The 15,255-nt window shown below is 40.5% G+C and overlaps 1 protein-coding gene and 1 pseudogene across 1 annotated transcript; both read right to left on the bottom strand.

The window, feature by feature from the left end:
* Positions 1-1,615: 1,615 nt before the first annotated feature.
* LOC125481811 lies at positions 1,616-13,304 on the bottom strand (annotated as a pseudogene).
* Positions 13,305-14,178: 874 nt separating this feature from the next.
* On the bottom strand, positions 14,179-15,247 carry LOC109927637 (vomeronasal type-2 receptor 26-like; the record flags this gene model as incomplete). Its single annotated transcript, XM_048593724.1, has 2 exons — positions 14,179-15,110; positions 15,217-15,247. Coding segments are annotated over 2 exons (963 nt in total), but the record flags the coding sequence as incomplete, so codon positions are not given.
* Between the last annotated feature and the right edge of the window lie 8 nt (positions 15,248-15,255).

Below are 15,255 nucleotides of genomic sequence, written 5' to 3'. Positions count from 1 at the left end.
TAAAAAAAACATAGGAAACAGCGATGACAGTTATATCCAAGAGGACCCATATTATTAGCTATAATTCAGTGGTAACGGGGTGTTGGTGGATATATGTTCCAACTCAGACGCTGAGTGCAAAATCTTAACTGACATTAAACAAAGATCTGACAATGTGCTCAATTTCAAATACGACGTGAAGGGGATTCCCGACCTTCCTTCCTCGATCCAACAGAAGTATTTCGAAGAAGAGCAGGAGAACTTTCACAATGCCTTCACCGATAATTATCACTCATGCTAAAAGAGGTTTCTGAGTTTTGATTACAAGACTGATTGTGGGAGCTGGGGCTGCATGCTTTGCCGTATTAAGAATCTTAAAACATTGACTAAATTGCAAAAGTACATGATTGATTATAAAGCACTTTGGAACGGACCACAAAAATAAGGTTAACAATTTAAAAAAAAAACAATCTTAAATTCTCAAATTAATTCAAAATGTGAAGCAGCATGAAGGCAGATGACTACTAAACGAAATGGAGTGTCTAATGGCACCCACTAACCTGACGCATTTTGCCGCCTCCGGGTGACTGCTGAACGAGAGTTGGCGATGCTCAACTTGGTAAGTATGCACGTCAAAAATTCCACCCAACATAATATCTCCATTCTTCGACAGGCCCAGTAAATCAAACCTACCCCAAAGTTTGCAAGCCTGCTCATTACTGGACCATGCCTGGGCAACAGCAGAATTCACCACGAAAAGGAACCAATAATGCATCTTTGACTGGGTAAGGAATTGTCTTTGAACTACAGTCGGATGAATTTTTTATATAAGCTCCAGCTGTTTCCTTTAAAATCGCCTTTATGTTGCTAAATCGATTTCAATCTCTGCTGAACATCAACAAATTACTAGGCGAGTCCCTTAAGAAAACACATCATCACTTTTGGCAACATGAGAATCATGAAGGAAATAATTGCAAACGTAATCACCTGTGTACCCTCAATCCCGTTGAGGCGGCACAATGTTTAGCGCTGCTACTTCACAGCGCCAAGGTACTCGGGTTCGATTTCAGCTTCGGGCCACTATTTGCGCGGAGTTTGTACATTTGCCCAAGACTGCATGGAATCCCTCCCACAATCCCGAAATGTGCAGGTCTATGGATCCTTTGAAGTGGTCTTCCAGCAGAACAATTGGAACTAGATTTTTTCCCCTGTGGGATTCAGAACCGACATTTGCTAGCGATGAGAATAGTGTCGTCATCTCCTTTCCGCTGACCTCATATGGGTCAATGTTAATTTGTTTCAAATCGTTGTTCATATTGCAAATGTGCCAAAGGTCACCACTTCTGGGTTTGAAAACTGCCGGCATTATTTCAAATTACTTAGAAGGGCAAAAGGTTTCAAACATCTGCACACAGGTTAAGCAAGCTGTTTAATGTTACTGTTATGCAATGGCTTTGTGAATAATATGTCACTGACAGGAATCAACTCAGGCCTGACTTGCCTCCTAGATGCAACAAAAAAAATCATCTTTGATTGCCAGTTTCCAATGATGACCGTAAGCTGTGATTTGATTATTAGGCAGCAATTGCTGAACAATCTGGATCAATTTAAGATCCTTCGTTGAGCTAATATAGTGCTACAAAGGTGTTAAATCAAGGGAAAATGAGGAGTATCTTTTATTTCAAGTGACTTTTTGCATCAAATATTTCTTTGTATTCTTTTCCAGTTTTAACAGGATAATGTAACATTTAGGAACAAAAATGCAGACAAGTAGGCCAAAGCTGGATACCAGAATGGCAAACGCTTCTCCAGCCACCATGTGTTTGCCAGGAGAACTCACATCAGAAGGAATGAATGTTATCCAAACTGCACAGAATGTAAACATGCTAAAAGTAATACATTTGGCCTCGTTGAAATTGTTTGGCAATCTGCGAGTTAAAAAAGCAACCACAAAGCAAACACAGGACAAAAATCCAATATGACCAAGAACCAAGGAAAAGGCTTTCACAGACCCAACATCACATTCTAAGATAATAATATCTTTAAAATAATTAGCATTTTTCAATGAATAGGGTGGTGATGCAATTAGCCAGGCCGTGCATATTAGACATTGTACAAATGTAAGGGTGAAAATGGCCAGGCGTTGTTGTACTGGCCCAAACCACTTCATCATGTTACTATTAGGAAGAGTTGCATTAAAGGCCATCATTACAACAACGGTTTTGCTCAAAACACAAGAAACACAGAGAACAAAAGTAATACCAAATACTATGTGGCATAGCATGCAAAACCAGTCTGAAGGTTTTCCAATGAACATTATTGAGTGGAGAAGGCACAGCACTAAAGCAAAAAGAAACAGAAAGCTTAATTCTGCATTGTTGACTTTAACAAAGGGAGTGTTGATGTGAATGCAGAAAATTATGATTACAGATACTGTGAAGCTGGTTCCAGTTAATGCCAGTTTCAGCAAAACAATTCCCATGATCTCCTCAAAGGAGAGAAATTTTGTTATCTTCAGTATGCATTGGTTTTGCTGTTCATTTGGCCAATAATCCCAAGGACATTTTACGCATGTGGAGGAATCTATTTTTAAAAAAGTAAGAGTACATGAAATAATGGTTCTTCTAGAAATTAAAATGATATAAATAGGTCAAAAAAATGAATGAATAGTTAAGTATATACGTGTGTTTACATGCATACGTACCTGTAATATTACTGATCTCACCTTCAGCACACTCCACACAATCAAAGCAGCAATTAGGTTGCCCTTTTCTGGCAGCTTTCCTTGTTCCAGCAGTACAACTTTCATAGCAAATTGCCTTATGTAAATGAGATGAATAAATGTCTAGAGCCTTGCAAGATCCAACACTGGGTCTCGAGATGAGAAACACAGACTAATGTCAGAAAAGTCGCAATTGTATGTGGGATCGAAGTTTGATTTGGATTTGTGCTGTACTAACCATAAAAGGTGGCTGGGAAAGGCGAAAACGTGGAAAAGGTGGTTTAATGATATCCCAATGGACCATGTAAGGAACTACCAGTTGACCTCGATTGTAAACAAACATAGAAAATATTGGAAAAACCCAGCAGGCCTGGCAGATTCTGTGGAAACAGAAACAAGAACTAACGTTTCTTCTGAAAATAAAATCATATCAACTGAATTTCTCTCTCCAGAGATGCTACCAGGTCTGTTGAACGTCTCCAGCATTTCATGGGTTTATTTTAGAATTCCAACATCCACAATATTTTGCATTTGTCTGACCTATATTTGGAAGATTCTTGTGGGAACTTAAACAATTCATTGGTCTTTATTCATTCACAACTTGTAGGCATTGCTGGCAATGACAGTATTTATCTTTGTGAAGTTAGTGGTGGCAACTGATTGGCGATCTAGGCCATTTCACCGAGTAGTTATGACTCAAACACATTGCTGTCAATCTGGAGTCACGCCAGGCAGCATCGTTTCCCCCTGGAGAGCAGGAGGACATCAGTTTGACATTTTAACAAGAATTTGTGGAAATTTCATTCTAGATTTGTTTCTGGTTAACTCAATTTAAGTTTGCCAACAGCCATAGTGCTATTTAGACAGATCACAAGATGAGTAGTTCAGGGTTCTACATTACTAGCAGAAGCATGTTAATCCGGTCCCTCATAGTTATTGTTGTTGTCTTATTCCATTCTGGCCTTTCCTCGCAGGATAGCCATTGTAACAGGGCATCCGTGAGGATGAATTGGACAAGGAGCTGTATTTGCATAGACTTCCCTGCCTCATCAATAGTAATTTATTGATTTGAAAGAACAAAAAGAAAGATATCAAGACAATAAATTTTAGACTACCTTCCTTCGCCCCTCACTCCAAACAACTGCTTCTTCGACAACGGAGAATTCTTCGCCTGGAGGCGCAGATCCATCATAATATCCGACCGTAACTATATCAGCCGCAACCCCAGCACTTTGCCAGTTTACAATGTCGTACCTTGCCACAGGATCCCCAATTTCTTTGAAGTGCACAGTTTCTGCAATCTTAGCGGTGAAATTGACCATTTCAAATACTGCAAAAGCTTTAAGACAAAACAAATGAAATAGCATGAACTACAAAAGAGAAACAACTTTTTTGAAGGCGTTTATTTTCTGTGCTACCTCGAATATATTTGGAGCACTGTCAGATTCTTTTTCACCTGTAATGTAGTTTCAATACCTGGTGTGAATGAAAATCGGACGGATTGTCACATGTGTTATTCTGGGACGCCTTTTTCACAGTGTCACATCTGAGCATATCGTGCAGGGCGTGTGCTACAGCATAAATTGCCTTGAACACATTATATGTAACTCTCAACTGAGATGCGTCAGTATAGGTATTTTTAATGGTTTTCAAATTCTCTCGGCCTGTACATTTGGACGTTTGTTCTGTTCCATTTGCTCGATTCTCTGCCGAGCTCAGACGACAATTGAAAGTTGTTTCCCAAAATTATTTCAGTAAACTATTTCCTGGGTCTGCAGATGAGTGCGTTCGATACAGAAATGCCTCAAAACCGGGGATATTTGCGTGTAGAATTGAGATTCCTAACGCTCCAAAAATAAATCTTCGGCTTTCTTCCGAAGAAAGGATTGGTGTGGAACTCCAAGCTTCGCTTCCTATCCATTAGATGCCTTTGATGTTTTGTCTTGCAATCTCCTTTAGCAAAATTTCCATATCACCTTTAGCAACAAAGGCATCAAAGCACCTTTAGCATCTCGGACAAAATTCGTTGATTTATGAAAAAGATTAAAGGTAACCAAACCATTAACAATTAATAATAAACTGCAAATATATACTAAGATGATTCTGAATATCAAATGGACACTAGAAGAAAATAGTACAAACAAAATTTGGAAGCAATTGTTGTGAATATTTCATAGCTGCAGCCGAAAGTTGTCTCAAAAATTCTTTATACAATATTAATGAGACATGTGATCAATAAAGTATTTCTCGATCAGAAAAAAACATATCTGCCTTGTTTATTCAAAAACACTTCAATTTCAAATACCAGGTCGACTGCCAATGGTTAACGTTAACGAATAGTAATTGACATAAGTTTTCATTTGATTTTATATACCATAACAATGGCAAGTGAATGAATGAAATCGTAATGTGAAACTCCCATTCTTTGCAGTGATCTAGTCACCTTTCATTTCTCATTTTCACTGTTTATCTGAGGTGATTTTACTGTGAATCTCAAATGAGATGAAAGTTACATCAGTGTAGTCAACCTCATTACAGTTTTTTAGTCAAGGAATAGAAAACAAAAAAAAAGGGAAGTTATGATAGAGCTGTACATAATGATACACCACAGCAGAAGTATTGTAAATAGTTTTGCTCACCATAATATAACAAGGATGCACTTGCATTAGAGCGGGTGCAGAAGAGACTCACCAGATTGACTACTGGACAGGAGTGATATAGCTGTGAAGGGAGATTAGATCGGATAGGGATCTTTTCTTAAGAGAAATGGGTCCCGACCCGAAACATCAGCTTTCCTGCTCCTCTGATGCTCCCTGGCCTGTTGTGCTCCTCCAGCTCCACACTGTGTTATCTCAGACTGCAGCATCGGCAGTTTTTACTATCTCTTAGATCGGATAGGGTTGTTTTCCACAGAGCAGAAAAGGCTGAGGAGGGACCTGGTTAAGCTATGCAAAGTTCTGAGGGGCACAGGAAGTGTAGGTCGGGAGAAACTTTCCTCTTAGAGAAGGACTCACTAACCGGGAGTCTAGTTTTAAGGTAAGGAGCAGGAGCGTTAGAGGGAATTTGAGCACTTTATTTTCCGGTATCAGGAAGTCAATGCCTAAGACGGTGGTACAGGCAGGAACTCTTGAGACATTCAAGGACTATTTAGAAAGATACTTGAAAAGCCATACCATGCATGGCTACAAGCCAAGTTGGAAAATGGAATTGGAATAGACGGATGTTTCATAACAGGTGCGGTCACGAGGAACTGAAAGATATCTTTCCCTGCGGTCAAAAAAACTCCACGACACAATGCTATAACAATTTCGTGATGTTGTGCTGTCGTAATATTTGACGTAGTTTACTTTCCATAGGAATTCTGAAAGGGCTTAATAGCCTTGAAACTGCGGCGGACTGTGAAGATCCAGAATCCGCAACAATAGCATTCACATTCCGACAGTTATCCTCTGAAACTGCATCCCTTCGCCCATTCAAAATCTTTAAGGATGCTTTCATAGACAAGGACAGCATGCTACAAGAATCATAAATCTGGGAACCCAGCGTAAAGTGCGGGAGCAGTGTAGGGTTCCTGTTTATTTCTTCAATTGCGAACATCATAGCCTGCACAAAGCGAAATTCTCTGAAATCAAACCTAAAAAAAATACGACAGCAGAACGGGAAAGAAATGACATTGGTATTTGACGAATTAAATGATTTAGACAGATGCGGCAGTACGATTAATTGAATTATACAGTAGTTCATAATAAAATTGTCAATACGAAAGCGTCAAAAGCAACAGCAAACGACACGGTGCCGGCGCACCAGAAAAACACTTCTCCTTCAACTCCTCAAACCCACATTTGCATAATGGTCTTCACAGCTGAAAGACAACTTTTTTTCACTGCAATTTGAGATATAATTCCATATGCAAAGAGGCTCAAATATGCACCCAACATGCAGAACATAACATCTCGTAAATATTTAAGGAGATGTTGTTCAGTGCAAAATCCAACTAACGTTTTACACTCTACCGCTTCGGGTTCGGTTGCAAATGACAGTTCCCGATATTCTACGTTGGAGTGCAAGCTGAAAATTCCGCCTAGAACAATGTCTCCAGCCTTGAATAAACTGAGTAAGTCGAATTCCTCCCACTGTTTACAGGCTGGCTGATGGTCCACCCATACAGGTGTTAACAGAGTGAACAGGCCCCAAAGCCAAAACATCTTTTATCAGCAAGAGTCACTGCGATTGGAATTTCCCAACAAAAACCTTTATATGCAGTTTCAGTTCACCATTTTGCAATTTCTTTCAATTGGAATTGATTCCAAATGAAGGAAATTTTGAGCCATCGCCTCAAAACCCACAAAGGTAATATCACACGGGCAAGTCTTGGCACATCCTAAGCTCCAGAGAAACATAGAAATCACTGGGATCTTATTCAGAGGGAATTCGTGATGTGCTTAAAGGGGGGAATCATCGTCATGAGGTGATATCTGATGCTGGACGATGGAGCTATATGAATAGAATTTTTGAATAGGCGTCTCAGGCAGCATAGACTAAATCCTCTCCCTCCACACCATTCTGCTATCAATGCGGAGAACAAGAGGGAACTTTATGACCCTCTATCTGGATTTTAGCAATTAACGGATTCAATATTTTCGTACATTGCAACAGTGACCGCATGCCAAAATGAAAACACTTCATTGGCCGTAAAATGTTCTGGTACCTGCTAAGAACGTTATAAAATGAAACACCTTTTTTCATTTTAAGGTCGGCTGGAAGGATTATTTTGAGGAATTCACGGATACGTATTTCACGTATGATTTGCAGCAGAAATATAAGCGCAAGTTAAAACAGAAAGTGCGAGTGAAACTCAGGTCTGGAATCATTTCTGAACAGAAAAGAGAATTAATGCTTTTACTCCAGTGACATCTTCAGAACTGAACTGACCATCTTGAAGAAGTCGCAGGAGTCGAAACATTAACGCTGCGTTATCTCCTCAGATACTGCCAGACCTGCTGAGTCTTTCTCGCAATCATCTTTCTGTTTGTTTCAGATCTCCAGCATCTGCAGTTCTTTGTGGGGTTTTGTATCAGTTCAAATGGATGCATTCGGCAACAATTATTATGAAATTCAATGGCCTGCCTTACCAATGGCAATTGTACTGAGCTTCAAGCAACGGCACAGCAATCAGGCAACATGATCATGAAAGAATCATCTTAACGTCTGCGTGGTTTTAATCTTCACGAATTGCCACGAACACTATGCTATCACCCTGAGACCGCCAAACAATGCCATGAACTGTTCCGAGATCAGCAATGTTTCTATTTTTGAATGAGCCAAAATTTCCAGCGACAGTTTGGCAGCGAACCAGGCCATCTGTCAGACCTCTCGGTAGGAGAGCATTTCGGTGATGGTGATCACGACCCTCTGACCTTTATGTCTCTCCCTGTCATGGAGAGGAATGGGAGCAGACGGTTTGGGAAAGTATTTAACTGGGGGAGGGGGAATTACACTGCTATTAGGCAAGAACTACGGCGCAACAATTGGGATCAGATGTTCTCAGGGAAATACACGACAGAAATGTGGAGGTTGTTTTGGGAGCAGTTGCTGCAAGTACTAGATAGGTTTGTCCCACTGAGGCAAGGAGAGGATGGTAAGGTGAAGGAACCTTGGATGTTAAGACATATGGAACACCTAGTCAAGAGGAAGAAAGAAGCTTACTTAAGGTTGAGGAAGCAAGAATTGGACAGGGATCTAGAGGTCTACAAGGTAGCCAGAAAGGATCTGAAGAATGGACTTAGGAGAGTGAGAAGTGGGTATGAGAAAACCTTGGCAGTGAGGATCAGGGAAAACTCCAAGGTGTTCTATGCTTGTGTGAGGAACAAGAGGATGGCCAGAGTGAGGGTAGAGCCAGTCAGGGCTACTGGAGGAAACTTGTGTGCAGAGTTAGAGGAGGTGGGGGAGGTCCTTTATAAATACTTTGCTTCAGTATTCACCAGTGAGATGGACCTTGAATTTTGTGAGGATAGCATGAAACAGGCAGATATGCTCGAACAGGTTGATGTTAGAAAGGAAGATGTGCTAGAAATTTTGAAATAACATGAGGATAGATAATTTCCCTGGGCCAGATGGGATCTACCCAAGGTTTATACGGGAAGTAAGGGAAGAGATTGCTGCCCCTCTGACAACGATCTTTGCGTCCTCACTGTCCACTGGAGTAGTACCAGAAGATTGGAGGATGGAAAATGTCATCCCCTTGTTCAAGAAAGGGAATAGGGATAATCCTCAAAATTACTGACAGGTCAGTCTTGCTTCTGTGTTGGGCAAATTAGTGGAGAGGATTCGGAGAGGTAGTATTTATGATTATTTGAAAAAACACAGTTTGAGTAGAAATAGTCAGCATGGCTTTGTGACAGGCAGGTCATGCCTCACAAGCCTTATTGAATTCTTTGAGGATGTGATAAAACACATTGATGAAGGTAGAGCAGTGGATGTGGTGTATATGGATTTTAGCAAAGCGTTTGATAAGGTTCCACATGGAAGGCTCATTCAGAAAGTAAGGAGGCATGGGATTCAGGGAAATTTGGCTGTCTGGATACAAAACTGGCTGTCCAATAGAAGACAGAGTGTGGTAGCAGATGGAAAGTATTCAGCCTGGAGCTCAGTGACCAGTAGTGTTCCGCAGAGAAATGTTCTGGAACCTATCCTCTTTGTGATCTTTATAAATGACTTGGATGAGGAAGTGGAAGGGTGGATTAGTAAGTTTGCCAATGACATGAAGGTTGGTGCAGTTATGGATAACGTGGAGGGCTGTTGTAGGTTGCAACGGGACACTGACAGGATGCAGAGCTTGGCAAAGAAGTGGCAGATGGAATTCAACCCAGAAAAGTATAAAGCGATTCATTTGGAAGGTTGAATTTGAATGCAGAATACAGCGTTACTGGCAGGATTCTCAGCAGTGTAGAAGAACAGAGGGATCTTGGGGTCACGTCCATCGATCCCTCAAAGTTGATACCCCAGTTGATAGGGTTGTAAAGAAGGATTATGGTCAGGGGAATTGAGTTTAAGAGCTGTGAGGTTATGCTGCAGCTCTACAAAACCCTGGTTAGACCATACTTGGAATATTGTGTTCAGTTTTGGTCACTTCATATAGGAAAGATGTGGAAGCTTTAGAGAGAGTGCAGAGGAGATTTTAACAAACAGAATTAACATTTGGTAAATCTTCATGTATACAGTGATAAAAATGCTGATACACCCTCTCCAAAGGCATTACGGGACCACGTACTGGTCTGCAGGACCATACATGGTCTGCAGCAGTTCAGGAAAGCAGTTAAACACCAGCTTCTAAACAATAACAAGGAACGGTCAATAAATACTGGCCAGACAGCAACGTTCTTGTCCCATGAATGAATATGGAAACACATCGTGCCGCACATCAAACGGATATTTCAATCAAGATAGATCCCATAGATTTCTCAGTAACTGTCCACGTACATAAATGATATGGTACATCATACATTATAATGAAGATTCACAAGGGATTATAATCCTTCAGCTCTGCTGATCCATCCTTCAAAATCCATGTCATAAGTTGCTGCAACATGGACTGCCTCAATGACTGCACTGTTCTGGTGGTACATACTGCAGCACTGGGTTCATGTAGTTCTGGTTGCAGAGATTGTATTCCAGTACTTATTCAGAAGGATAATTCCAATCCTTCAATGACAACTACTTTTACTGAACCATGTCTACCCCTGGGATTAGTCCCCCATCTCCTATCCCACTTAGTTTCATCAGATACACACTGTTGCTGATAAACTTTCAACCTCATTTTCTCAGCTGCACTGAAGTACCATTGCCCAGAGGCATGATCCAACCTCCTAACATCACAGCCTCCCTCAGCAAACAGCCAGTGATTATCCCAAATTTGGAAATCCCCAAGACTTCTGAGGTTTGACTCCAACCCTTGGTTGACTACCAATTACCGTAAGTTCTTCTTGTGTTCCTTGGTGGTACGCTGGCTCTGTGCCTAGCATTGCTGCATCACAGCACCAGATGCCCAGATTTGATTCTACCCTCAGGTGACTGTCTGTGTGAAGTTTTCACAGTCTCCCCATGTCTGCATAGATTTCCTCCATGTGCTCCAATTCCCTCCCACAGTGCAAAGATTGCATGCTAGGTGGATTGGCCATATTGAACTGTCAAGCGGTGGCCAGGGATGTGCAGACTAGGTGGATTAGCCATGGAAAATGTAGGGTTACAGGGACTGGATAAGGGGTGTGGGTCTGGGTGCGCTGCTGTTTGGAGGGTTCAATGGGCCAAAAACCTGTTTCCACACTTTAGGGATTCTATGAACAGCACAGTGTTCCAACTGTTAATGACATCTCACTGTATCTCCAACATGTATCTTGTAGCAACCTACACGACAGTGCAGTGAATTGCGTCTTGTAAAAAATGAGTATTAATCTTTCTCTTCCCCTAACTTACTGACAATACCTTCAAGTCTTTTTGGCTTTAAATGGCTGTTCAGTAACCAATGAACTAACACAAAATGACATTAGAAACCCTTCCAATTTCATTGAGCAGAATTAAAGTTTTCTACAAAGCAACTCTGGATCTGAGCATGTTCTAAACATTATATTTCAAAGGGAATGTTGATTTGCACCTTGTTTTGTGCTTGTTTTGAGTCCAGACAGAAGACAAAGATACATTAAAATTTGCTGGGTCCAAAAATGTGAAGAAGATCCATGAAAAAGAGAAGATAGCCATGATAAGTTGTTAAGTAGCAACTGGTTGTATATCAGTTTCACAAGAACACCGTCACATAAGTCACTTCTGCTCAACAAAATAAGAGTGCCCTTCATAAAACTTGCTGTCAAATTCCACATGAAATTTAAAGCTAATGCTAAGGATGGCCAATCTGAAAACAATTGCTGTGGCATGGTTTTCCCATGATCTGCAAACTAGACACTGATCTGGATGAGGAAGGTACAAAACCCATCTGCAGACTCTTGAGCCTAATATTCATTTCAGGATGTGCCACTCCACTCATTCCTGACTACCTTCCCTTCAAATCTGCTGATAGCATCAATAAAAGATAACACAGCGTGGAGCTGGAGGAACACAGCAGGCCAGGCAGCACCAGTGGAGCAGAAAAGCTGACGTTTCGGATTGGGAACCAAACGTCGCTTTCCTGCTCCTCTGATGCAGTCTGGCCTGCTGTGTTCCTCCAGCTCCACACTGTGTTATCTCGGACTCCAGCATTGGCAGTTCTTACTATCTCTGCTGATAGCATTGTTGTCTTTCCATCAAATCGGCCACCTTGATCTTACTCCATCGTTCAGTAAGTTAATGAGGATGTGACTGCAGCCTCTACAACACTTCCCTTCTTTGTTCTCACAACCTTAATTCAGTTGTGGACGGAAAATCAATCAAACGTGCCCTTGAAGAGATTTGATGACTCATCTTCTACTGCTCTTTGGGAAAGAGAATTCCAAAGATAATGACCCTCTGAGGCAAAAAAAAATTCTTTCTCATTCCTGCCTAAAGTGGGAACCATATGATTTTTTGAACGAAGTTTTATTTTTCTATCTATCCTACTGAAAAAATTGACGCTAAACGACTCCGCAACAGATTCTATTTGACATTTTTTGTCCATTCACTGAGCCTGCTTATATCCCTTTGTAGATATTCTTCCCAATCATTTTACACCTCAAAAATGTTTTCCTGTCTTCCTATCGTCAGGAAGTAAGTCTGCAGCACACTCTATCCCCTCAAACAAACTAATAATATATATTATAAATAGCTGTAAGACCATCACTGCCGCATCCTGTTACAATTTTCTAACCTGGAAATGACGCATCTATCATAATTTTATACTTGTTTTAATAAATAAATCCACACAAAATGAGTTCATATCTTGTGCAGTAACCTTTAATACGTTATCTTACGTAATATTTATGGAAATCTACATTCAACACATCAACTATTTCCTAATTTTTATACTACACCTGTTCCATTCTTTAAGACATCTAATAAATTCATCAATGTTGGAAAGGCTTGATACCAGACTACCCGGGCAACGGATTGAAATTCAAATATAGAAATAAGGTTTAGTCGCAGTAATTTTTCTGTCTCCCAACTCAGGCATTTCTACCATCGGGCTTTTCTCTGCTGCCTAGAAACCTGACAGCTAAAGGGAGGCAGTGACTGCTACATGGAAGAGATAAATTTATTTCTCTGCTATGGATCATAAAAAGCAGGAGCATTCCCCGCAGCAACATCACCATCCCACAGCCCAGTTCCCACAGTAACGTCCCTCCATCTCAGGACTTGCAATCTGCCAAGGACCGTTCAACTCTCCTCCTGGACCACTCACCTTCCGCAATATCGTGATATAACGCAGGTCTATAGATATCTCCTTATCCAGAATTGTTGATTTCCCTCACACTCAGAATTCGGTTCAAATCACACTAAGGAAGTTAGATAAATACGACTTCCATATTAAGTACCTCCATTCGTCATTAAAGATGTTACTGCTCATCAAATATTTAATCGGCTTGCGTTTAATAACTGTTTCTGTAATTTTGCCCTCGATGAACACCAACACTTTTGACATCTTTATTTAGAAAGAAAAGGATTCATATCCATGGACATATTGTAGATAAAGTGCACCCACAATGGATAAATGTGTTGAAAAGACCAATTTGGAATCTCTCTTGGTTTCAAACAAGTTGGAAATGTATGCATGCAATACGCGATTGTCGGCACGAAGAACAAACTTTTCAGGACTGACTCAGTAAATTAGGTCTTTGAAATGCTCAACTTATAACTTGCCAGTGAATTACAGCACTTCAGTGAGAAAATACGCAGCTAGGGAAGAGCAGGAGAAGCAAATTCATGAGTTTCTTTGGAGAATGAATAAGAAACTAATCCTGAAACAGGCCGAATATTCAGTACCGCCAAAATGGTGAACTCAAAGATTCTAAGTATTCCCCCTCTTTCCACCACCAATATCACTACAACCTCCCCCAGCGACCCCCCACCCCCTTCCCCCATATCAGCTGAGCACAGTGACGGCATTTTTATTAATGTGTTTTGAGGAAACGATGTGAGCAATCCATTTTGTACACATGAACAGGCCAAGTTTCAGAACTGATTTTTTTATTGAGAGATAAAGCAAGTTTCAAATCGAAATTCCACGCAATGAAGAGATTCAGGACACGACAAGGAAACTAAAAGTGACTTTGATAGATATTTAAATACAAATAGGTCATACACGACTTTCCATTCCGATAAAAGCTCGGGGAGATGTTCAAAATAGTAAAAATTAACAGCCGAACTTCAAATTGCACTTCCTGCTGGTTATTTTAGCTTTGTTCGATTGTGTAAAATGGGTGCTGGTAAAACACTCAGCTTTACGTCTGTCCACAAGGAATTAGTATTCGCTACCATTACGTCAAAAAATAAATACCTACGAAAATATCCGGGCCTCATTTATGAACATTTCCAAAGCTTTTTTTGGAAGACACCGAGCCCATCATGTTCCTCTTTGTATTCTTTTCTTTATTCAGAAGAATAATATAACATTTTGGAGCAAAAATGCAAATAAGCAGACCAAAACTGGAGGCCAAAATAGCAAATACTTCAACTGCCACAGCATATTTTCCTGGCGAACTTATGTAAGCTGGAATGAAAGTTATCCAAACTGCACAAAAGATAAGCATGCTAAACGTTATGTGCTTAGCTTCATTAAAGTTATCTGGAAGTTGTCGAGCTAGAAAAGCTACCACAAAACACACGCAGGAAAGAAATCCAATATAACCGAGAACACAATAGAATGCTAACGAAGATCCCACGTTGCATTCAAACTCGATTATCTCATGAGAGTGACTAGTGCTTCTCAAAGGATAAGGTGGAAATAGAATTAACCAGGCAGTACATATTGCACATTGTACCAGGGTAAGGATGTAAACCATCAGCCGTTGTTGTCTTGGTCCAAACCACTTCATCATATTATTGTTGGGAAACTTTGCTTTGAATGCCATCACCACGACAATTGTTTTACTCAAAACACATGATATGCAAAGAACAAAACTAATACCAAACTCTACGTGGCAGAGCATACAAGACCAAACTAAAGGTTCACCGATGAACGTAATTGAACACAGAAAGCAAAGTGTGAGGGCAAAGAGAAGAAGGAAGCTTAACTCAGAGTTATTAGCTTTAACAATTGGAGTGAGTCTATAGACGTAGAATATTGCGAATACAGCAACAGTGGTGCAGGCTCCAAACAACGCCAGTGCCACCAAAGTGATTCCCATCATCTCGAGAAAGGAAAGAAACTCGATTTCCTTTGGGATGCACTGATCCCGTCTTTCATTAGATTTGAATTCCAAAGGACACTTTATGCAATGAATGGAATCTAAGAAGTAACACAACACTTCGTCATTATGCGAGGAATCTTAACGCCTGAGCAACGCAGACATCACGTTTAAGCAGGAATGTCATTTACAATGGTGTTTTCTTACCAGTTGTGTTGCTAATTTCACCTTGTGCACATTGTATGC

Source organism: Rhincodon typus, unplaced genomic scaffold (genome assembly GCF_021869965.1).
Source record: "Rhincodon typus isolate 14 unplaced genomic scaffold, sRhiTyp1.1 hic_rhity00003677, whole genome shotgun sequence".
NCBI lineage: Eukaryota > Metazoa > Chordata > Chondrichthyes > Orectolobiformes > Rhincodontidae > Rhincodon > Rhincodon typus.
The sequence above is the reverse complement of the archived record's forward strand: the minus strand, read 5'-3'. Positions and strand labels throughout refer to the sequence as shown.